This window comes from Erinaceus europaeus, chromosome 7, assembly GCF_950295315.1.
Source record: "Erinaceus europaeus chromosome 7, mEriEur2.1, whole genome shotgun sequence".
Taxonomy (NCBI): Eukaryota; Metazoa; Chordata; class Mammalia; order Eulipotyphla; family Erinaceidae; genus Erinaceus; species Erinaceus europaeus.
This window is the reverse complement of record NC_080168.1, coordinates 33,779,046-33,803,384: the sequence shown is the minus strand read 5'-3', so window position 1 is coordinate 33,803,384 and position 24,339 is coordinate 33,779,046. Positions and strand designations below refer to the sequence as shown.

Here is a 24,339-nt window from a genome sequence, read left to right as displayed (position 1 = left end):
ATTTAAATATTTGTTTCTAAAGTTTTAAAAAAATATATTTATTTATTCCCTTTTATTGCCCTTGTTTTATTGTTGTAGTTATTACTGTTGTTGTTACTGATATCATCATTGTTGGATAGGACAGAGAGAAATGGAGAGAGGAAGGGAAGACAGAGGGGGAGAAAAAAGTAGACACCTGAAGACCTGCTTCACCTCCTGTGAAGCAATTCTCCTGCAGATGGGGAGCCGGGGGCTCGAACCGGGATCCTTACACCGGTCCTTGCGCTTAAAACCACCTGTGCTTAACCACTGCACTATCACCTGACTCCCTGTTTCTAAAGTTTTAAGTACTCTTGTCTAGAATCATCTGGATGATTATGAATTCCAAATATAGAGATTTCTCTCTATAAAGACCATGATCACAAGAAGATCATTAAACCTGCCTCTTAACTGGTCTATTGCAGCAAAGTAAGACTCTGGGGTGGAGGGGAGGGTTCAGGTCCTGGAACATGATGGCAGAGGAGGACCTAGTGGGGTTGTATTATTACATGGAAAACTGAGAAATGTTATACATGTACAAACTATTGTATTTTGCTGTCAACTGTAAACCAGTAATCCCCCAATAAAGATATTAAAACAAAAGAGAACAACAACAACAACAAAAATCCCTGCCTCTTAGCTTGGACAAATCCAAACAGTCTTTGAAAAAAAAAAAAAAGGGAGTCGGGCGGTAACGCAGCGGGTTAAGCGCACGTGGCACAAAGTGCACCGACCGGCATAAGGATCCCAGTTCCAGCCCCCGGCTCCCCACCTGCAGGTGAACCCCTTCACAGGTGGTGATGGAGGTCTGCAAGTGTCTTTCTCTCCCCGTCTTCCCCTTCCCTCTATATTTCTCTGTCCTATCCAACAACAACGACAATAATAAATACAACAATAAAATAAGGGCAACAAAAGGGAATAAATAAGTAAAGTCAAGTGACCATTAAAAAAAAAACAACAACAGGGGGTTGGGCGGTAGTGCAGTGGGTTAAGCACATGTGGCACAAAGCGCAAGGACTGGAGGAAGGATCCGGGTTTGAGCTCCAGGGCCCCATCTGTAGGGGAGTCACTTCATAGGCAGTGAAGCAGGTCTGCAGGTGTCTCTCTTTCTCTCCCCCTCTGTCTTCCCTTCCTCGCTCCATTTCTTTCTGTCCTATCCAACAACAACGACATCAGTAACAACGATAATAATAATCACAACAATGGTAAAACAACCAGGGAAAAGGGAAAAAAGCAAACAAACAAACAACAACAATAAAAACCACCTCTGGATTTGAAAAAATGTTAATGTTTAAGGTAATAGTTTTATTCTGTCAGGAATCATTAGTAAGTCCTTATCATTGATGACTATCACTAGTGAAATAAACTTGTTTTATTACTCCTCTCCAACAATTATTTCTTCTTTTTTTTTTAACCACAGCATTGCTCAGCTCTGGCTTATGCCGTGTGGGGGATTGAACCTGGGACTTGAGAGCCCCAGGCATGAAAGTCTCTTTGCATAACCATTATGCTATACCCCCACCCTCCAACAATTATTTCTAACATACTTTTCGACTGTAAAGCATTGCAAAGTTTGTCCAGCAGGAAGCAACATGAGGAGAGCCTGGGGAATGGTGTGCAGTTAGTCCCAGGCTCAACCTATGGAGGATCTGAGCAGTGCTCTGACCAAAATAAAAAAACCAGCTGAGCAAAGTGCACTGCTCTCTACCCCAAACCTGGAAATTCATGCTGATGAGCTAAACCTTTTAAATTAAAAATAAAAATTCCAGGGAAATTATAAATGTACATTTTGACCCTGGTACTACCATGTTTTCTTGATCCTACCTTTAAAGTAAAATATTCTTTAAGTAGCAGAAGAGCTCATTTCATTCCCAGTAGATATTTATGTTGGATTAGCAAAGCATATTCCAGAGTGTGAACTCTGAAGTGTCTTCATCTATGAACTTTCATTTCAAACTAGAATATCTGTGCAGAACTTCTCTCTCCTCCTACCCACTCCCTTTGTTAGGTGACTGTGTAGTGACCTCCCCCCCCCCCCCCCCCCCCCCCGCCACCTTGAGGAGGTGGGGTCTAGTTCCCTGCTGTCTGACTTTATTTTTGGTCACATCATTTGCTGTGGCCAGTAGAAATGGGCAGAAATGACACTGCCAGATGTGAGAGGTGTTCGTTGTTTTTCCACTTCTGTCTCTGACGTGGTTGGTTATGAGAAGAGCATGAGAGACACACAATGGAGCAAATCCTAGATCATCTAACCCTGACTTGACCTGCAGGCACTAGAAACAAATCCCTATTGCCAGATGCTGACTTTTTTTGCCTCCAGGGTTACTGCTGGAGCTTGGTGCCTGGAGGCCATTTTTTCCTTTTTTTTTTTTTTTAATAGGATACGACAGAGAGAAATTCAGAGAGGAGGAGAAGCTAGAGAGTGGGAGAGAAAGATAAGACACATGCAGACCTGCTTGATCGCTGGTGAACGACCCTCTCTGCAGGTGGGAAGCCGGGGGGGGGGGGGGGGGGGGAGGGGGCTCAAACTGGGATCCTTGGTCCTTGTGCTTTGTACTTTGTGCACTTAACCCAGTGTGTCACCATCTGAGCCCCTATATGCTAGCTTTGTGAATAATCAACGGGTAGCCCTTGCTTTCTGGGACTACTACAAACAAGTCTTTTTGCCTCTAGGCCTATCAAGTCCTACTTTACCCTACAGTCAATTTATCCTTCTCCCATGCTGTGTATTTTATTAAAGACAAAAACAAAACAATATAGAAAAAAAAAAAAAAAAAAACCCTGCCATCTCCTCCTTGAAATAACTTGGTTTCTTGAGATAAGTTTCCATCCAGCCTCTGGTCTGCATTTCAGTGCCATTGAGCCATGTCCCACAAACAGACAAGTGACAAGCACAGAGCACATGGCCCAGGTCACAGAGGCTAGCCACTCTGTAGTCTCCTCTTTCCGGGAGTCTGGAATCTGTCAAAAGCCCTGTGTGCCTTAGAAAACGCAGAGCTCTAGTTTGCAGAGAGTAAAATCTTGATTCTGAGCTAGTTACACTATCTTGGTTTAGACTGTCAACTCCATTTTCTACTGAATTATTTTCCAACTCAGATGGCTCCACTGATTTATTTATTGCTGACTTAACATTAGTTTATCATATTATAAAATCTTAAGAGTATAGTTTTACATATAAGACACACCAAACTCTGATGATTCTATTTCCTCTTTAGGCAGGTAAAAAGTTCAAACCCCAATAAGTATGACTGTAAAGTATTTTTATTTTTTTACTATCTGTATTTATTTATTGGATAGAGACAGCCAGAAATCAAGTGGAAAGAGGAAGATAAGAGAGGGAGAGAGACAGAGAGACACCTGCAGTCCTGCTTCACCACACGCAAAGCTTTCCACCTGCAGGTAGGGACCGGGGGCTTGAACCTGGGTCCTTGCACATTGTAACAAGTATGTTCAACCAGGTGAACCACCACCTGGCCACTGTAAGGTATTTTTGATAAAGCAAGGCACTAGTACCACAGTATATAGTAACCATGCTAATTTACTAAACTAGGCAGGATTCCTATAAAAATTAACAGAATAGGCTCTGTTCATTGCAAGGTTTATGACTGAGAGAGGGCATAGCTTATGTGTTATGATCCATTTGAGAATCAACAAAAAGGTTTAAATGGGTATTTATTTAATTTAGCATGTGAAATGTAGACTATTTGAGTAAGTTACCACCTGTATCATAAAATTAAATAGACAACAGCTACATCACCTTATCTGGACAATAATTCTGCTTGTTTATCCTTATTCTTCTGACGTGTTTTAGTCTATTTCTCAGTTCACAATATGTAAACTGTAAAAGATAATATTCTTTGCAACATACCTGATCCAGTTTAGCTCTCTTTAGTTTCTGTAGTGTTCTATCAGAGGTTAAAACTTTTGAACTGCTATGAGCTTCAAAATATTCTTCTACCAAGTCATTCTGAAAATGGGGAAAGCAAAATCAGTTCTTAGTGTCAGATTTTATAAATCAGAACTATGAAATTCATTATTTGGTAATACGTATCTCCTTTTTAAAGCAATAGCAAAGATTAAGGACCAAGAGAATTTAAACTCAGTAATGAAGCTATGAACTTTTAGAATCATAAAAGTTAAAGGAATGACTAAGTTGAAACAGTCCATTTTCAAAATCAATTATGATGTTCCAAAATATAATTTCCAGGGGGTCGGGCAGTAGCACAGCGGGTTATGGGCACATGGCACAAAGCACAAGAACTGGCGTTAAGGATCCCAGTTCAAGCCTTCGGCTCCCCACCTGCAGGGGAGTCGCTTTACAAGTGGTGAAGCAGGTCTGAAGGTGTCTATCTTTCTCAACCCCTCTATCTCTTTCCCTCCTCTCTCCATTCCTTTTCTTTCCTTTTTTTATATCTTATTTACTGGATAGACAGAAATCAAGAGGGTGATAGAGAGGGAGAGAGACAGAGAGACACCTGCAGCACTGCTTTACCACTCGCAAAGCTTTCCTTCTGCAGGTGGGAACCGGGGGGCTTGAACCTGGGTCCTTGCACATTGTAATACGTGCGCTCAACCAGGTGCACCACCACCCAGCCCCTACTCTTTCCATTTCTCTCTGTCCTATCTAACGACAACATCAGTAACAACAACAAAAACATAGGCAACAAAGGTAAAAATAAATAAATATATATTTTTCCACCATTCTTTTGAATAACTCAATGTGGACACTTAGCCTTATCTAAACTCAAATATATCAAGTATTTCAAAACCAAAACTATTTCTTTTGCCTCCAGCGTTATTGCTGGGGCTCGGCACTACGAATCCAGTGCTCCTGGAGGCCATTTTTCCCATTTTGTTGCCCTTGTTGTTGTCGTTATTATTATTGTTGTCATTGCTGTTGTTGTTGGATAGGACAGAGAGAAATGGCGAGAGGAGGGGAAGACAGAGAAGGGGAGAGAAAGATAAGACACCTGCAGACCTGTTTCACCACTCATGAAGCCACCCCCCTGCAGGTGGGGAGCCGGGATCTTTATACAGGTCCTTGCGCTTTGCACCATGTGCGCTTAACCTGCTATGCTACAACCTGACCCAAAACTATTTCTTTTTTAAAGGATTTATTTATTTATCCACAGAAAGACCAGAGCACTGCTCCACTCTGGTGTTTGCAGTGCTTGCTATCAAACTCCTAGACTCATATAGGTTAAGTCCTGTGCTCTACCAGCTGACCACTAGCAAACTATACAGCCAAGATGCCGCCTTTAGTACATACATCGGCACTGATAAACAGACATGCAGACAAGTCAGGGGACAATGGCTAGAAAAAAGACATAGGAGTTTATGTAAAAGATGGAGAAAATGCAGGAAACTGAAGAAAAAGCTGTTATGATGACCCTTCCATTTGGGTATCTTAGGATTGCTCATCATTGAGATGTAACAAATTTCACTTGAAGTTAAAGCTTCTCTTTTCACTGTTTTTCTCCCCACTCCACCCCTCCCCTTCCTTTCCTTTGTTGTGACACTGGGGTCTCACATCTGTTTGCTTTCACAATTCCTGGGCTGACTTTTCATTCCTGAAAGAGGGAGAGGGAGACCGAGAGAACAGACATCTGTAGCACGGCTCCACCGCTTGTTCAGCCCACTCTCATGGCAGTGGCGGGGCTTGGAGGGGACCCTAGTGGATGGCAGCTCAGGTGCTCTATTGAGGGAGCTAGCACCCAGCTCCTTGACTTACTGTTTTATCTCTTTTCATTTTCTTACAAGGTACTCCTTTGGAAATGGGAGCTGAGGCCACTCTGTTCTGAGTCTGACTCTTTGGGCCCAGTGTGACTTCCCTGACGTCCTCGTCATGTTCCTCTGTCCCCCCATCATCATCCTCTGAGTCGGAAGCAGAATATTCACTTTCACTGTCAGTATGAGATCTGGCAACTGTGAAAAAAAAAAGGCAAGTAGGAGATATTAGAAGTTTAACAAAAGGCATTGTGAGCATGAACTCTGCAGAAGAGAGCCTGATGTCAGCTTTTGCAGAAGCTGCAGCTAGATACTATTTTTCTCAACATTAGTTTCCTCATTTATCAACTGAGATTAAGAATGACTATTCTGGGAACCAGGAGATAGCACAGCGGGTTAAATGCACGTGGCGTGAAGTACAAGGATCCTGGTTCCAGCCTCAGCTCTCCACCTGCAGGGGGTCACTTCACAAGTGGTGAAGCAGGTCTGCAGGTATGTCTTTCTCTCCCCCTCTCTGTCCTTTCTTCCCTGTTCTCTCTGTCCTATCCAACAATGACAACAATAATAACAACAACAATAATGATAAACAACAAGGACAACAAAAGGGAAAAAATAGCCTCCAGGAGCAGTGGATTCTGGTGCAGGCACTGAGCCCCAGCAACAACCCTGGGGGCAAAAAAAAAAAAAAAAGACTATTTTGTAGCCTGGGAAGTAGTCTAGTATCCAGCGTCCTGTACCTACAAGCATGGGGTCCCAAGTTCAATCCCTAGCATCACACCTGTGCCAGAGGGATGCCCTGGCATTCTCATTCTCTCTTTCATGTTAATAATTAAAAAATATATATTTATTTATTTATTGGGCAGAGACAGTCAGAAATTGAGAGGGAAGGTGGTGATAGAGAGGGAGAGAGAAACTTGCAGTGCTGTTTCACCACTTGTTAAGCTTCCCCTGTGTAGGTGGGGACCAGAGGTTCGAACGTGGGGGCTTGTGCACTGTACCGTGTGCACTCAACCAAGTGTGCTACCACCTGGCCCCCCCTCATGTTAATAATTTTTATTTTTCTGGTCATCAAGGTTCTTGTTGGGGCTTGGTGCCACCACTATTTCCCTCTCTTTACCCTCCTCCTCTCTATTTTTCTTAGTCTCTATCAAGTCAAGAAAAAGAAAAGAAAGGGAAGGAGAGAGACAGCTGCAGCACTGTTCCACTGCTCAGGAAGCTTCCCCCTTCGAGTGGGAACCAGAGGCCCGAACACCTTCTTGCACGTGCTCACCTGTGTGCTCTACCTGGTATGTTACCACCCCTCCCCTAACAGATTTTTAAAAACTGTCCACTTTCAGAGCCAGTGAAATAGCTCACTTAGGTAGTGTGCAGCAGCCCAGGTCAAAGTGGGTCCACACTGGCAGAGCTCTGATGCCGTGGCCTCTTTCACTCTATGATTCTATCTTTAAGAATAAAAAGTCTAGGGAGTTAGGTGGTAGCGCAGCAGATTAAGTCCACGTGGCACAAAGCGGAAGGATTGGCATAAGGATCCCAGTTCAAGCCTCCAGCTCCTCACCTGCAGGGGAGGCGCTTCACAAGTGGTGAAGCAGGTCTGCAGGTGTCTTTCTTTCCCCCTCTCTGTCGTCTCCGCCTCTCTCGATTTCTCTCTGTCCTATCCAACAACGACATCAATAACAACAATACTAACTATAACAATAAAACAACAAGGGCAACAAAAGGGAGTAAATAAATAAAAAAGAAAAAAGTCTACCTTTTTTTTTTTTTGCCTCCAGAGTTATTGCTGGGGTCAGTGTATGCACTATGAATCCACTGCTTTGAAAGCCATTTTTCCCCTTTTGTCGCCCTTGTTGTTTATTGTTGTTGTTATTACTGTCATTGTTGGATAGGACAGAGAGAAATCAAGAGAGATGGGGAAGACAGAGGGGGAGAGAAAGATAGACACCTGCAGACCTGCTTCACTGTTTGTGAGGCGACTCCCTTGCAGGTGGGGAGCCGGGGGCTCGAACCGGGATCCTTACGCCCGTTCTTGTGCTTTGCCCCATGTGCGCTTAACCCACTGCCCTACCGCCTGGCCCCCAAAATGTTTACTTTTATAAGATCATGTTGAAATGTATGCAAAGCATCTAACAATTTTGGTATATGGTATGTGGCAGAAACTGCCAATCATACGAAAACCATTCCTTTTCTTTCTTCCCTGCCAGGAGAACTCCATTCTGAATAACGAGGCAATGTGCCCCATCTTAAGTGAGAAACAGTCGTGGTGCCTGTTTTTGCCAGACACATGTTTTCCCAGCCTCCTCTGCTAGTGTGTCTGCGAGCTTTACTGGCTGCTGGGAAAGCCTTTCCTCTTTGATGAAGAATTTCTGCACTATGAAGTCTGAAACCTAAAGCTGAAAACTGATGATAGCAAAAGAAGAATTTGGGCTCTTTGTGACACTGTCACTACATCAACCATGGACCTGTATATGCCTGTCTTAAACCACTATTATAAAAATTTTCATTACTGCCCACAGAAAATACCCTCCTAACTAAGAGAGCATTCAATAAATGACAACTACTACTTAAGAGTCAAATAAGAAGGGGCCAGGCAGTAGCGCAGTGGGTTAAGCACACATGGCATAAAGCACAAGGACTGGCATAAGGATCCCAGTTTGAGCCCCTGGCTCCCCACCTGCAGGTGAGTCACCTCACAAGTGGTGAAACAGGTCTGTAGGTGTCTATCTTTCCCTTCCTCTCTCAATTTCTCTCTGTCTTATCCAACAACAACAGCAATGGCAACAAAAATGGGAAAAAATGACCTCCAGGAGCAGGGGATTCATGGTGCAGGCTCCAGCAATAACCCTGGTGGCAGAGAAAAAAAAAATAGAGAAAAGGAACTTTTCAGAGTGGGGAGATATGCAGTGGTAGTGTATAAGACTTGCATGTGAGAGGTCCCAGGTTCAATTCCAGCACTATTAACAGTCAAAACAGTTCTGTGGGAAAATGTATAGCTGAGCCAGTTGAAATTCGCATCCACTGCTACCCATAGTGGATCTATAGGGTCAAGGAGACAGAGGGAGGCCAGGAAGTTGTAGCAGATGCAGTACTGGACCCTCAAGCAGGAGGTCCTGAGTCTGAGCCCTGGCATCCCATGTGCCAATGATACTCTGATTCTCTCTCTGCTTCTCTATTTACAAAAAAAAAAAATTTTTAAGTGTGGCAGAAGGCACTGTTTCCCTGTATTTACATGTCACATCATGTTATACATACATATATTTTAATATATTCACTTGGGAACTTTTTTTTTCTTTGCCTCCAGAAATATCGATGGGGCTTGGTACCAGCATTACAAATCCACTCCTCCTGGAGGCCATTTTTTCCCATTTTTGTTGCTCTTGTTGCCCTTGTTGTAGTTATTATTGTCACTGCTGTTGTTATTGGATAGGACACAGAGAAGAGGGGCAGACAGAGAGCGGGAGAGAAAGATAAACACCTGCAGACCTGCTTCACCACCTGTGAAATGACTCTCCTGCAGGTGGGGAGCCGGGGACTCGAACGGGGATTCTTATGCCATTCCTTGCGCTCTGCACCATGTGCACTTAACCCGCTGCGCAACCACCTGGCCCCCTACTTGGAAACTTTTTAATTTTTTTCCCTAGCACTTATTAAAAGAGTCATGGGGTGGGGAGGGTAAGTAGAAGATAAAACATGGAGGGGTCAGGTGGTGGCGTACCTGGTTGAATACACCTGCCTGTTGGTATGCTTTTAAAAACCCCTTCTGTTTCATTTGGTTTAAATCCCCCCTGCTTAACACTATTCTATTTACATAACCACTTCATCTATTTACATAACCACTGTTAACAAGCACCACCCTCCCTCCAGGGCATTGGTGGTTCAGCAGTAGAATTCTTTTTTTACCTGCTCCGCCCCCTCTCCTTGTCATACCCTGATTTTCACCAGTCACTTTTCTCGCCACCCTCTCTGCATCGCATCCTGTTCCCACCCTACTGGGCTAGTATATTTATAAGGACAAGATTGTAGTTTTTAGTTTAGTTTAGCTTAGCTCGGCTTAAGCCGATTGTGCTGCGTCCTGCATGAATAAAGAGATACTGCCTACAGCTCAACCATGAGTCCCGGGTCGTCTGTCTCCTGTCAATGAAGCTCAGCCTGATACCTGCCACAGTGCACATGGACCTGGGTTCGAGCCCCCAGTCTCCACCTGCAGTGGAAAGCTTCACAAATGGTGAAGCAGAGCTACTGGTGTCTCTCAGTGTAAAACATAATACATACCTATTAATCTTTTCCTTAAACCATAAGGTACTGTTGACGTAAGTTCATTTCTGTCATTGTTCTGTTTTAAAAAAAAAAAGTTATAGTTTAAATAGTAAAAAAATGGCAACATGGTCATTAATGACTGATCTAAGTAGAAAAGGTTAGAAAGAAAAAACAATTTATTTGCAATAGACACTGGAATGAGATGAACTTATTTCTAGAAGGCAATGAATAACAGATGAATTTGTTGGGGGAAATATAATAAATTACAATGGATTTTTAGAGTGATTCTAAAAGCTGTATTCTAGATATATGTAAAGTATGTAGGTACTTATACTGTGTACAGAAAAACCATGAGTATATATATTATTTTGGACTTCTTTTTTTTTTAATTGTTGCCATGGTTATCTATCACTGAGGCCTTTTTTTATATTTTTTTAATAGAAACCAAGAGGAAAGAGGGAAAGAGAGGGAAGGAGGTGGGGTAGAGATAGAGAAAGAGACCTGTAGCACTGCTTCTCCCCTGCAGTGAGAACTGGGAGCTTGAACTCAGATGCTTGAGCTGTATGTATGAGGCCCCCAGATCAGTCTGTGTTTCAAGCATGAGGTCATGAGTTCAATCCCCAGCAGCACATGTACCAGAGTCTGGTTCTTTCTCTCCTCCCACCTTATAAATAAATAAATAAATATTTTAAAAAAATATATCATGTAGCAAAGTACCTTCTTAGAATTTCAGCAAGCAGGGACCAAATTCACACTCATATTTTTAATGTTAATATTTAGTAAAAGAAAACCCCGACCCTATTTGTGGCAAGCATTAGTTTCCCTTTCCTTCTTTTTTCCGTCTCTCCCTTTCTTCCCCTTTTTTTCACATAAAAATCTATATATTATTTATGTGTTAACTTGTCCTTGAATCTAGAAAGTTGGCCAGTTATACTAATATAGCTAAGTTATTGGTTACACTATGTGAATGAGTTTTGCTCTTTCATAGTGATACAATATACAAGATACAATACAGTGGAAACGAGGCTCTGACACGCCTGATCACACAAGTGGATTTATCTAAATAGGACAAGGCTCCTGCTGAAGCCGTAAGCATGGCCCTGAGTACCTACAATAACATCGTCTATGGGCTCCTTAGACAAGTCCAAGCATGTCTATACCCATTACTAACAAGACTTGGACACACTACCACTTGCATATTAAATCTCTTAGATTTTATCTATGACCACTGGGACTTGCACACATCTAGAAGAGATACTTAACAAAGCATAATGAAAACAAACAACAACAACAATAACAACAAACCACTACAAACAAACAAAAAGAATAAAAATTGCCAATTCCTTTCAAGAGTCTCTGGAATGAGTTTTCTAATGCCAATTTAGTTTTCAAATGTAAATTGCAGGAGGACAGGTTTAGGGATCTAACAATCTTGTGGCCAACCCCTCCCCCCCCACACACACACACGATCACTATAAACTAAACAAAACAAAGCCAGCCTACATTTCCAGGACAACTGTACTAAACTGAAAATATCCACAAAGAGTTCTGACTCTAAAAAAGCAAAAAGACTTAGCTTCATTTCCCAAGTTTTTTCCTTTCGACTAGGTGAACACAGTCAGTCACTCAACACTCTGGAAACAGGTATTTAACTAGCAGACTATATAAAGTGTCATTCTTCTTCTTTTTCTTCTAGCGTTTGCCCTTCTTCCGTAGCCAGTCAACAGCGTCATACAGATAAGAGAGACAAATGGACGTTCTTAACTGTGTCTCTCATTGTAGCACTAGGATTTTTCCCCCAGGTCAGTTGCTTACCTTTGACTGGACTTCTTCTGAAGCAGACTGCCCTGAAAAATGAGACAGACAGTCACTCCTGCTGCTGGTGCCTCACTTTGCATCAGTTTAGTTTCATCAAAAGCAAAAGTTATAGTTTCTACTGAAAAGTTACCACAGATTGAATTTTCAAGTGGCTTCATTTGTTTCTAGTTGGCTTTGTCACTTTGCTGAGGAAACAGCCTGATGGTTATGCATAAGACCGTCAAGCCTGAGGCTCAGTCCCCAGCAACACCACCTTAAACCAGAGCTGAGCAGAATGCTAGTCTCTCTGTCTCTCATTAAAATTGATTTACTATAAAGCACAGATTATACCATTTCATTAGTAACTAAACATGACTAGACTAAGGGACATAGACTGAAGTATTGCTTACAATTTATTGACTGAGTTCTCAAAAAAGGAAATATAGTAGGGCACCAAAGTAAAAACCCTGGGTGGAGGGCGAGGGTGGATGTTCAGCTTCATGGGGCGGGGGCATGAAGGGGCAACCGGTGGCATAGCTATATGCAAATAATGTCAAAGGACAAGAAATATGGTGATGGTGTGTATGATACGGCAAATCCTGACAATGGGATTTTTCAAAGTTAACCCAATTGCCAAACAATGTGATTATTGCAATAACTATCTATTGTTTTCTTAAACCCTAAGACAACAGGAATCTCCCACTTCCTCTATAGAGCCTATGTTTCTCCCAATCCTGGAACCTCTGGGGTGGGGCTCACTTTGCTGCATGCTTCTCTCAAGTCATACCAAATGATATTGCATCCGCTGATTCCAACCTAATCAATGCAACAAGTACCATCTCAGCCTGCTTCACCTCAGACTGTGTACACCCTCATCAATTGGGTGAGACCTTTCCTTTCATGGTATTCTCTAATTCCATTCCAGGAGGTTCATTTCCTAACAAAGTCCCAAAACCTAGATATAGGCCAGGTCCCATAAGATAGAGCGTATGTTTACATGTATCCATAAATTAGGGCAAAATATATACCTGAAAGCAAAAATACACAATAGTCTGTAGTGAGTCAGTATCAAGTTCATAATGAAATAGTGTCTGCTTAGACTTGATACCCTCCTCACCTACTTCCTATTATAGTTCTCTCACTCACTCCAAAGCTAACCTTATCAAAGCAAGGACTGCAAAAGCTGAATAAGGGCAAGAGACTGGCATACTTTAACAATGATTCTTTAGTCACTATCAGGCCATTCTACCAGTTGAGGCCCTAATCGTGGAGTCCTGAGATTCCCAAACAGACCTGATGGGCCTAGAACTCTAATAAATCCCTCTCTCCATTGTTACGGGTCATGTCTATCAGGAACAACACAATAGATCCCCTTGTGGGCTCCCATAGGACCTTGCCCTCAACTTGGATCAACAATGGTAGAGGATGGTCCATCCTCCGAAGGGAAGATGGACAACATACTCTATGCCACACCTGAGGAAGATGGGTCGATACTGGGGCAGCTTGGAATGTTCCTACTCATGACCACAGAATGTGAGCTCAGATCTACAGGGATGCAGAGGTCACACAGACTCCTAAGCTAATCCCAGATCACATCAAATCAATGGGGTTTACAGTCAACAATATTTTTACCCCTTTCTCATATTAGGGAGATACTCTCTTCCCTGATCCAGGTTTCTGGTCCTTATCCCAGCCATGACATCATCTCCCCAGGCAATAATTAGGATCCACCTGCATATCAGATTTCAGGCTCAGGCAAAAACAAAACAAAACAACCCCCCCACACACACAAAAACACACTAGTATAGCTACAGGTCCTTTGAAATATAACTAAAATATGCCTAGTAGCTATCTACAAAATGGAGGACTCACCCAACACTTCATCTGCACTATTCCAGCCTTTAGGTCCATGATTGTTCAACAATTTGTTTGGCTTTGTATGTTAACTCTCTTTTCAGTTACCAGGTTCCAGATGCTAGCATGATGCTGACCAGACTTCCCTGAACAGACGACCCTACCAATGTGCCCTTCCCCACTAGGGAAAGAGAAAGACAGGCTGGGAATATGGATCGACCAGTTTAAGCCCATGTTCAGTGGGGAAGCAATTACAGAAGTCAGACCTTCCACCTTCTGCATCCCACAATGACCTTGGGTCCATACTCCCAGAGGGTTAAAGAATAAGAAAGCTGGGGGGGGGGGGGGTGTGTCAGGCGGTGGCGCAGTGAGTTAAGTGCATGTGGCGCAAAGCGCAGAGACCGGCATAAGGATCCCGGTTCGAGCCCCCGGCTCCCCACCTGCAGGGGAGTCGCTTCACTGGCGGTGAAGCAGGTCTGCAGGTGTCTATCTTTCTCTCCTCCTCTCTGTCTCCCCCTCCTCTCTCCATTTCTCTCTGTCCTATCCAACAACGAATTGCGTCAACAATGGCAATAATAATAACCACAACGAAGCTACAACAAGGGCAACAAAAGGGGGAAAAAATGGCCTCCAGGAGCGGTGGATTCATGGTGCAGGCACCGAGCCCAGCAATAACCCTGGAGGGAAGAAAAAAAAAGAAAAGAAAGCTATCAGGGGAGGGGATGGGAGATGGAGGGTGGTGGGAATTGTGCGAAGTTGTACCCCTCTTTTCCTATGGTTTTGTCAATGTTTCCTTTTTATAAGTAAAAAATTTAAAAAAAGAAAAGAAGGAAATATAAAAATACATTTAAACACCAGTAAGCACTGTCGTCAAAGCACTGAGGTTGAACTCTCACCCTTGCTACTTTGAGGAACGTTTGTCATCAATTCAGGATCACTCTTCACATTGAACGAAGCATTTTTCCTCGGTGTTTTTGCTAGTTCAGAAGCTGTCAACAGATAAAAGAGATCATACATGTGTAATTTCTTTTTTTTTTTTTTTTCCTCCTCCAGGGTTATTGCTGGGCTTGGTGCCTGCACCATGAATCCACCGCTCCTGGAGGCCATTTTCCCCCCCCTTTTGTTGCCCTTGTTGTAGCTTCGTTGTGATTATTATTATTGCCCTTGTTGACGCAATTCGTTGTTGGATAGGACAGAGAGAAATGGAGAGAGGAGGGGAAGACAGAGAAGGGGAGAGAAAGATAGACACCTGCAGACCTGCTTCAATGCCTGTGAAGCGACTCCCCTGCAGGTGGGGAGCCGGGGGCTCGAACCGGGATCCTTACGCCGGTCCCTGCACTTTGCACCACATGTGCTTAACCCACTGGGCCACCGCCCGACCCCCAACAGTACACTTCTTAACAGCCTCTGGGTCAAAGAGGAAATCAAGGAAGAAATCAAAATTTTTCAAGAGTTCAATGAAAATGAAGACACAAGCTATCAAAATATTTGGGACACAGCTAAGGCAGTACTGAGAGAGAAGTTCATAGCCATACAATCACACATTAGGAAACAAGAAAAAGCACAAATAAACAGCCTGATTGCACATCTTAAAGACCTAGAAGAAGAACAAAGGAACCCTAAAGCAACCAGAAGGACAGAAATCACTAAAGTTAGGGCAGAAATAAATAACATAGAGAATAAGAAAACAATACAAAAGATCAACAAAAGTAAATGTTGGTTTTTCGAAAGAGTAAACAAAATCGACAGACCTTTAGCCAGACTAACAAAACAAAAAAGGGAGAAGACCCAAATAAATTGGATACTAAATGAAAGAGGAGATATCACAACAGACACCACAGAAATTCAACATATCATGCGAGGCTTCTATGAACAACTATATGCCACCAAGCTAGAGAACCTGGAAGAAATGGACGATTTCCTAGATACCTACCAACTTCCAAAGCTAAGTAAAGAGGAAGTGGATAACATGAACAGGCCCATCACAGCTAATGAAATTGAAACAGTTATCAAAAATCTCCCTGAAAATAAAAGTCCTGGGCCAGATGGTTTTACAAATGAATTCTACAAAACCTTCAAAGAAGAACTAATACCTCTACATTTAAAAGTCTTCCAGAAGATTGAAGACACTGGAATACTCCCTGCCAGCTTCTATGAAGCCAGCATCACTCTGATACCAAAAGCAGACAGGGACACAACCAAAAAAGAAAACTACAGACCAATATCTCTGATGAACATAGATGCTAAAATACTGAACAAAATTCTAGCCAACTGGATACAGCAGTATATTAAAAAGACTGTTCATCATAACTGTTAGAGGCAGTAACTCTAGAATAGTTATAAGTATAGTTGCTTTTTGAGTTTGAGTTTTAAGAATAGTTTAAATATAGTTGCTTTTTGCCCTCCTGCCCAGTGAGGTGGAAAATTCCTTGCCCTTTTCCCCCTACAGAACCTAAACAATGAAGGCCATCAATTATTTTGACAGACCCTGCAGCGGACAGGCCTCCTTATGATCTCTGCATAGGAATACTGTTACCAGATAGTTAAAACAGATGGCCTGATAAATTGCAAACAGATGCCCGGGTGGTCCCAACAGAGAGCAAAAGAATGTGGTGACCCCCACTTTGGCCAGGACCTATTGGTCTGGTGTGATGTTTAGAACTAGCCTGTGCTTTGCTCTGAATAGATCAGGCTTTTGCTAAGTTTAAAATGATTGGATATAGGCTGATAAGGTGATGTGTTCCCCCTTCCTGAGTGTAGTCTGAATTCCTATAAATTGTATGGTTTGAGCTTTGTTCAGGGTCGAGCTTGGTAGACTAACATCAGTCACCACTCAGCTGGATTGCAATTTGTAAATAAACATCTTTTGCTTCCTTGCAGTGGATGGTGGTTTGATTTCGCTCTTTAACGATGACCAAGTGGGGTTTATCCCAGGCATGCAAGGTTGGTTTAATATACGTAAATCAATCAATGTGATCCACCACATCAACAAAAGCAAGACCAAAAACCACATGGTCATATCAATAGATGCAGAGAAAGACTTTGACAAAATACAACATCCCTTTATGATCAAAACACTACAAAAAATGGGAATAGATGGAAAATTTCTGAAGATAGTGGAGTCTATATATAGCAAACCTATAGCCAACATCATACTCACTGGTGAAAAACTGGAAGCATTTCCACTCAGATCAGGTACTAGACAGGGCTGCCCACTATCACCATTACTATTCAACATAGTGTTGGAAGTTCTTGCCATAGCAATGAGGCAGGAGCAAGGAATTAAAGGAAAACAGATCGGAAGACAAGAAGTCAAACTCTCCCTATTTGCAGATGACATGATAGTATACATGGAAAAACCTAAGGAATCCAGCAAGAAGCTTTTGGAAATCATCAGGCAATACAGTAAGGTGTCAGGCTACAAAATTAACACTCAAAAGTCAGTGGCATTCCTCTATGCAAACACTAAGTTAGAGGAAATTGAAATCCAGAAATCAATTCCTTTTACTATAGCAACTAAAACAATAAAATATCTAGGAGTAAACCTAACCAAAGAAGTGAAAGACTTGTATACTGAAAATTATGAGTCACTACTCAAGGAAATTGAAAAAGACACAAAGAAGTGGAGAGATATTCCATGTTCATGGGTTGGTAGAATTAACATCATCAAAATGAATATACTACCCAGAGCCATCTACAAATTTAATGCTATCCCCATCAAGATCCCAAGCACATTTTTTAGGAGAATAGAACAAATGCTACAAATGTTTATCTGGAACCAGAAAAGACCTAGAATTGCCAAAACAATCTTGAGAAAAAAGAACAGAACTGGAGGCGTCACACTCCCAGATCAGATCTCAAATTGTATTATAGGGCCATTGTCATCAAAACTGCTTGGTACTGGAACATGAATAGACACACTGACCAGTGGAATAGAATTGAGAGCCCAGAAGTGAGCCCCCACACCTATGGACATCTAATCTTTGACAAAGGGGCCCAGACTATTACACGGGGAAAGCAGAGTCTCTTCAATAAATGGTATTGGAAACAATGGGTTGAAACATGCAGAAGAATGAAGCTGAACCACTATATTTCACCAAATGAAAAAGTAAATTCCAAGTGGATCAAGGACTTGGATGTTAGACCACAAACTATCAGATACTTAGAAGAAAATATTGGTAGGACTCTTTTCCGCATAAATTTTCAAGACATCTTCAATGAAACGAATCCAATTACAAAGAAGACTAAGGCAAGTATACACTTAAGGGACTACATCAAGTTAAAAAGCTTCTTCACAGCAAAAGAAACCACTACCCAAACCAAGAGACCCCTCACAGAATGGGATATCTTTACATGCCATACATCAGATAAGAGTTTAATAACCAACATATATAAAGAGCTTGCCAAACTCAACAACAAGACAATAAATAACCCCATCCAAAAACGGGGGTGGGGGGGGGAAGACATGGACAGAATATTCACCACAGAAGAGATCCAAAAGGCCGAGAAATACATGAAAAAATGCTCGAAGTCTCTGATTGTCAGAGAAATGCAAATAAAGACAACAATGAGATACCAGTTCATTCTCCTGTGAGAATGTCATAAATCAGAAAAGGTAACAGTAGCAAATGCTGGAGAGGGTGTGGGGTCAAAGGAACCCTCCTACACTGCTGGTGGGAATGTAAATTGGTCCAACCTCTGTGGAGAACAGTCTGGAGAACTCTCAGAAGGCTAGAAATGGACCTACCCTATGATCCTGCAATTCCTCTCCTGGGGATAGATCCTAATTAGGAACCCAACACATCCATCCAAAAAGATCTGTGTACACATATGTTCTTGGTAGCACAATTTGTAATAGCCAAAACCTGGAAGCAACCCAGGTGTCCAACAACAGATGAGTGGCTGAGCAAGTTGTGGTATATATACACAATGGACTACTACTCAGCTGTAAAAAATGGTGACTTTACCGTTTTTAGCCAATCTTGGATGGACCTTGAAAAATTCATGTTAAGTGAAATAAATCAAAAAGAGAAGGATGAATATGGGATGATCTCACTCTCAGGCAGAAGTTGAAAAACAAGATCAGAAAACACACACACACACACACACACACACACACACAAGTAGAACCTGAAATGGAATTGGCGTATCGCAACAAAGTAAAAGACTCTGGGGTGGTGGGTGGGGAGAATACAGGTCCATGGATGACAGAAGACCTAGTGGGGATTGTATTGTTATATGGGAAACTGGGGAATTATGCATTTGTAAACTATTGTATTTACTGTTGAATGTAAAACATTAATTCCCCAATAAAGAAATTAAAAAAAAAAAAGAAAGAGGAAGAGAGGTAAGGACCTCTACCAAAGAACCAAAAGATCAGGACCAAAGTGTCCCTCAGTGTGGTAATGTGTGTGCATACGTGTGTTCAGGGAAGGGGCAACAGTCCTGGGCTTGAACCTGGGTCACATGCACTGCAAAGCAGGTACCTTCCCAACTGGGTTATCTTGCCAGCTACAATGTAAAAACTATTACTCAATAAATTTGAATATATCTGTAAAGTTACTTAACATAGTTTCCCTATTATGAGAATTTTATAACATTAACTGCCAACAGAAGACATGTAAGCATAATAAAGAAAGCTCGATTAGGGAGCTGGGCGGTGGCGCAGTAGGTTAAGCGTAGGTGGCACAAAGCTCAAGGACCGGCATTAAGGATCCAGGTTCCAGCCCCCGGCTCCCCACCTGCAGGGGAGTCTCTTCACATGCGGTGAAGCAGGTCTGCAGGTGTCTATCTTTCTCTCCCCCTCTGTCTTCTCCTCCTGTCTCCATTTCTCTCTGTCCTATCCAACAACAACGACATCAATACCAACAATAGTAAAAAAAAAAAAAAGGCAACAAAAAGGAATAAATATATAAATAAATAATAAAAAATTTAAAAAAAAAGAAAGAAAGCTCGTTTAAAGAAGCTAGGAACTGGGGCCAGGTGGTAGCGCAGTGGGTTAAGAGCACATGGTACAAAGTGCAAGGACTGGCATAAGGATTCTGCTTCAAGCCCTCAGATACCCACCTGCAAGGGAGTCGCTTCACAAGCAGTGAAGCAGGTCTGCAGGTGTGTCTGTCTTTCGCTCCCCCTCTGTCTTCCCCTCCTCTCTCCATTTCTCTCTGTCCTATACAATAATGACTATAATAACAACAACAATAATAAACAACAAGGTCAACAAAAGGAGAAAAATGGCCTCCAGAAACAGTGGAGTCCTAGCGCAGGCACCGAGCCCCAGCAATAATCCTGGAGACAAAAGAAAAAAAAAAGTGAAGCTAGCAATTTTGCTAAGCCAGAATCGTTTTTTGCAGGGAATACAGTGGGCAGGAGCTGTGGGAGATGGTCTGACACCTTCTCAGGAAACGTGGTGAGTGCAGGTACCAGAACAGCACCTACCTAGTTTAGCCATCTTCTCAGAGTGCTTTCTGTTCTGAAATGTGTACACTTTACTCCCACCGTCTACAGCACAGCCATTTTTCAAAGATTCTAAAAGAGAAAACATACCTTTAGGGGAAAAAAAGCTAATTATCAGGAAAAAAGATAAATAATTGAAAAATACCTTTAATTTTTACCTTTCAATATCCAATACAGTTTAATGATACATACTTATACATTAAATCTCTTAAAATACGCAACAGACTTAAAAACATTTCCTTTGAAGCATAGAAAATAAGTTTTGGGCAGTCAGGCAGTAGTGCAACGAGTTAAGCGCGTGGCGCAAAGTGCAAGGACCGGTATAAGGATGCCGGGTCGAGCCCCCATCTCCCCACCTGCAGGAGAGTCGCTTCACAGCGGTGAAGCAGGTCTGCAGTTGTCTTTCTCTCCCCCTCTGTCTTCCCCTCCTATTTCCATTTTTCTCTGTCCTATGCAACAACGACAACAATAGTAACTACAACAATAAAAAACAAGGGCAACAAAAGAGAATAAATAAATATTTAAGAAAATAAGTGTTGCAGGAGTCCGGCAGTAGCGCAAAAGGTTAAGCGCAGATGGCACAAATGCAAGGACCAGAGTAAGGATCCCGGTTCGAGCCCCCGGCTCCCCACCTGCAGGGGAGTCCCTTCACAGGCAGTAAAGCAGGTCTGCAGGTGTCTATCTTTCTCTCCCCCTCTCTGTCTTCCCCTCCTCTCTCCAGTTCTCTCTATAGTATCCAATAATGACAACATCATCAATAATAATAATTACAACAATAAAACAACAAGGGCAACAAAAAGGAATAGATAAATATTTTTTAAAATCTTTAAAAAAAAGAAAATAAGTTTTGGAGAACTTGCTACTACAAAAGAAAGATTTTGTATATAAGCAAAATATGAATTATAAATTTATCAAAAGTAGTTTCTATATAAGCATTTGAAAGACTTAAAGTTACTAACTAGAGCAGTCGGTTTAAAATTATGTATGGATGAGAAATCATAAAAGATTCAAGAGGGGCAGGGGTAGATAGCATAATGGTTAGGCAAACAGACTCTCATGCCTGAGGTTTCAAAGTCCCAGTTTCAATCCCCCGCACCACCATAAGCCAGAGCTGAGCAGTGCTCTGGTAAAAAATATATATATATATTCAAGAGAAAACCTGGAAATAACGTAAATGAACACTACTTTCAGATTGCAGAATTTTGTAAAGATCAACCTACCAGAAGGAAGTGAAACTGGAAATTCTAGGTGATGCATTATTGATATACTGTAAAAAACTAACCCAAACTAAAAGGTTAGGATGTTCAACTAGATGACTAATGGAAAACTTACGCTCAAAGAGATTCTGTTCCACATACACATATGTGAACATATGCTATTTATATAAAAGTCAAATGTTTACAGTATATAAATTATCTTGATGAATTCTTTGCTATATTTTGAATGACCAACTAACACTGGTACTAGACAAGAGGATTCTATATAATACTACTAACTTTTAGTTTCTTAAAAATGTGTATTTTTTTATTAATTTAATTCTTTACTTATTATTTTTTAATATTTATGCATTCCTTTTGTTGCCCTTGTTGTTTTATTGTTGTAGTTATTATTGTTGTATAGGACAGTGAGAAATAGAGGAGGGGAAGTCAGAAAGGAGGAGAGAAAGACACCTGCAGACCTGCTTCAACACTTGCGAAGTGACTCCCCTGCAGGTGGGGAGCCAGAGGCTCAAACCTGAATCCTTATGCCGGCCCTTGTGCTTTGCACCACCTGCGCTTAACCCACTTCGCTACTGCCAGACTCCCATCTTTACTTGTTAAATAGAAACTGCCAGAAATTGAGAGGGAAGGGGGAGAAAGACAGAGACAGAGAGACACCTGTAGCACTGCTTCACCACTCATGAAGCTTTCTCCCTGCAGGTAGACCCCAGGGGCCTGAACCCTGGTGCCTGTGAACTATATCATGTGTGCTCAACCAGGTGCCCCACCACCCAGAGCCCTCCACCCCCAAATATTTATTTTACTTAACTTATTTCATATGAGGTCTAGAGGGAGAATTTCACAGGAGAAACACAGAACACCAGTCTCATCTATGTAGCACTAGGGCTTAAATTAGAAGCTTCAGGTGTGGTCCAGGAGGTGGCTCAGTAGATAAAACATTGGACTCACAGCCATGAGGTCCCAAGTTCAATTCCTGGCAGCACATGTACCAGGGTGATAGCTAGTTCTTTCTCTCTCTCCTATCTTTCTCATGAATAAATAAATTTATTCTTAAAAAAAAAGAAAAAGAAAAGAAGCAGCTTCAGGCATACAAGTCCTAAGTTCGACTAGTTGAATTATCTTCCTATCCACAAAACTTTTTTTTTTAATTTCTTTTATTACCTTTACTTATTGGATAGACAGGCAGAAACCAAGAGGAAGGGGAAGGGAGAGAGACAGAGACATCTGCAGACCTTTTTCACCACTTGTGAAATTTCCTCCTTGAAGGTAGGGACTGGGGGCTTGAACTGGTCCTTGCACATTGTAACATGTGCACTTAACCAAGTATGCCACCACCTGGCCTTTCAATTTACTTCCACCAGAGTTATCAATGAGGCTTGCTGCCTGCCTGACTACTCCACCATTCTCTAGCCACATTGTTTTTCTTTTTTCTGATAGAGACAGAATGGACAATCCAAAGTCCCAGTCACAATATGCTTTAAAAAATGTCAGTTGTCATTACTGGAGACATTTTTGCGCCACCTGCATTTAACCTGCTGTGTTACCGCCCGATTACCTATTTATTTATTTATTCCCTTTTGTTGCCCTTGTTATAGTGTTGTAGTCGTTGTTGGAAAGGACAGAGAGAAAAGGAGAGAAGAGGGGAATGGAGACATTTTTAATACAATGCACACCCTGCCCACTAGGCCCTATTGAAGGCTAGTAGTGACTTTTCATTTCTTCTTCTTTTTTTTATTTTGGTATGTTACTTCATAATGGTCACTAAACCAAAAGAATTATAACTCAGCTTGTGACTAAAAGGACATACGTAGTCAAGATGGCCATCCATTTTTTCTCTTTTTTTAAACACAGCTCTGGCTGATGATGGTACAGGGGACTGAACCTGGGACTTTCCTGGTGAGAAATACGAACTTGGAGCTTTCCTGGTGAGAAATATGTCAGTATACCAGATGAAAGCAATTCCTGAGATAGATGGAGATGGTAGTACAACATTATAAATGTATATAAAACAACTGAACCGAACACTTAAAGTGGTAAAGATGCAAAGACAAGGAGATAGCATAGTGGCTTATGCATATTCACATACCCGAGACCCCAAAGTACCAGGTTCAATCCCCAGCACCACAAGTCAGAACTGAGCAATACTAAGGTCTTCTGTCATTGTAAATAATGAATGACCTAACCCTCCTACACATACACACAAAATGGTGGCAGCCCAAGAGGTGGTGCTGAAGTGACAGAACTGGATTCTCAAGCATGAGGTCCTGAGTTCAGTTCCCAGCACTGCATGTGCCACAGTGACACTCCAGTTCTCTCTCCCTCAGTCCTCTCCTAGACAAATGCATAAGTAGGGTAGGGATAGACAGCATAATGGTTATGCAAAGACTCTCATGCCTGAGGCTTCAAAGCCTCAAGTTCAACCTCCTGCATCACCATAAGCCAGAGCTGACCGGTGCTCTGGTTAAAAATAAAGAAAATAACTGAATGAATGAATCTGGTGTTCAGAAAAATCGCTGAATGGGTAAAGTTTCAGTCTTGCATATCTCAGATTCTTGTTCTGTTCCTAGCATTGCATGTACCAAAGTGGTATTCTGATGTTTCTCTCTTTCAGTCTCATGTATTAATTGAACTCTTATATAATAAATATTTTTAAAATGGTGGCAATAGTAAATTTTATGTCTTGCTTATTTTTCACCACAATAAAAAATAGTTATATAGGGTGGGGTATAGCATAATGGTTATCCAAAGGGACTTTCATGCCTGAGGCTCTCAAGACCCAGGTTCAATCCCCCACACCACCATAAGCCAGAGTTGAGCAAGTACTCTGGTAAAAAAAAAAAAAAAAAAAAAAAAAGTTATACGGCGTACTACTGCTAAACCTATCGTGCTATTTTCTTTTTTTTTAATATTTATTTTATTTATTTATTCCCTTTTGTTGCCCTTGTTGTTTTATTGTTGTAGTTATTATTGTTGTCGTTGTTGGATAGGACAGAGAGAAATGAAGAGAGGAGGGGAA

At 41.8% G+C, this 24,339-nt stretch overlaps 1 protein-coding gene across 1 annotated transcript in view; it reads right to left on the bottom strand.

Annotated features, from left to right (window-relative positions):
* ORC2 (origin recognition complex subunit 2) overlaps nt 1-24,339 on the bottom strand; it is a 52,158-nt gene that overhangs the window by 19,047 nt on the left and 8,772 nt on the right. Inside the window, exons 5-10 of the mRNA XM_060194168.1 lie at nt 20,086-20,175; nt 14,547-14,639; nt 11,815-11,846; nt 10,015-10,075; nt 5,750-5,943; nt 3,887-3,985 (exon numbers count right to left, since the gene is read on the bottom strand). Of these exons, the coding sequence (XP_060050151.1) occupies nt 3,887-3,985; nt 5,750-5,943; nt 10,015-10,075; nt 11,815-11,846; nt 14,547-14,639; nt 20,086-20,175 (569 nt within the window). The remainder of the gene's footprint in view (nt 1-3,886; nt 3,986-5,749; nt 5,944-10,014; nt 10,076-11,814; nt 11,847-14,546; nt 14,640-20,085; nt 20,176-24,339) is intronic.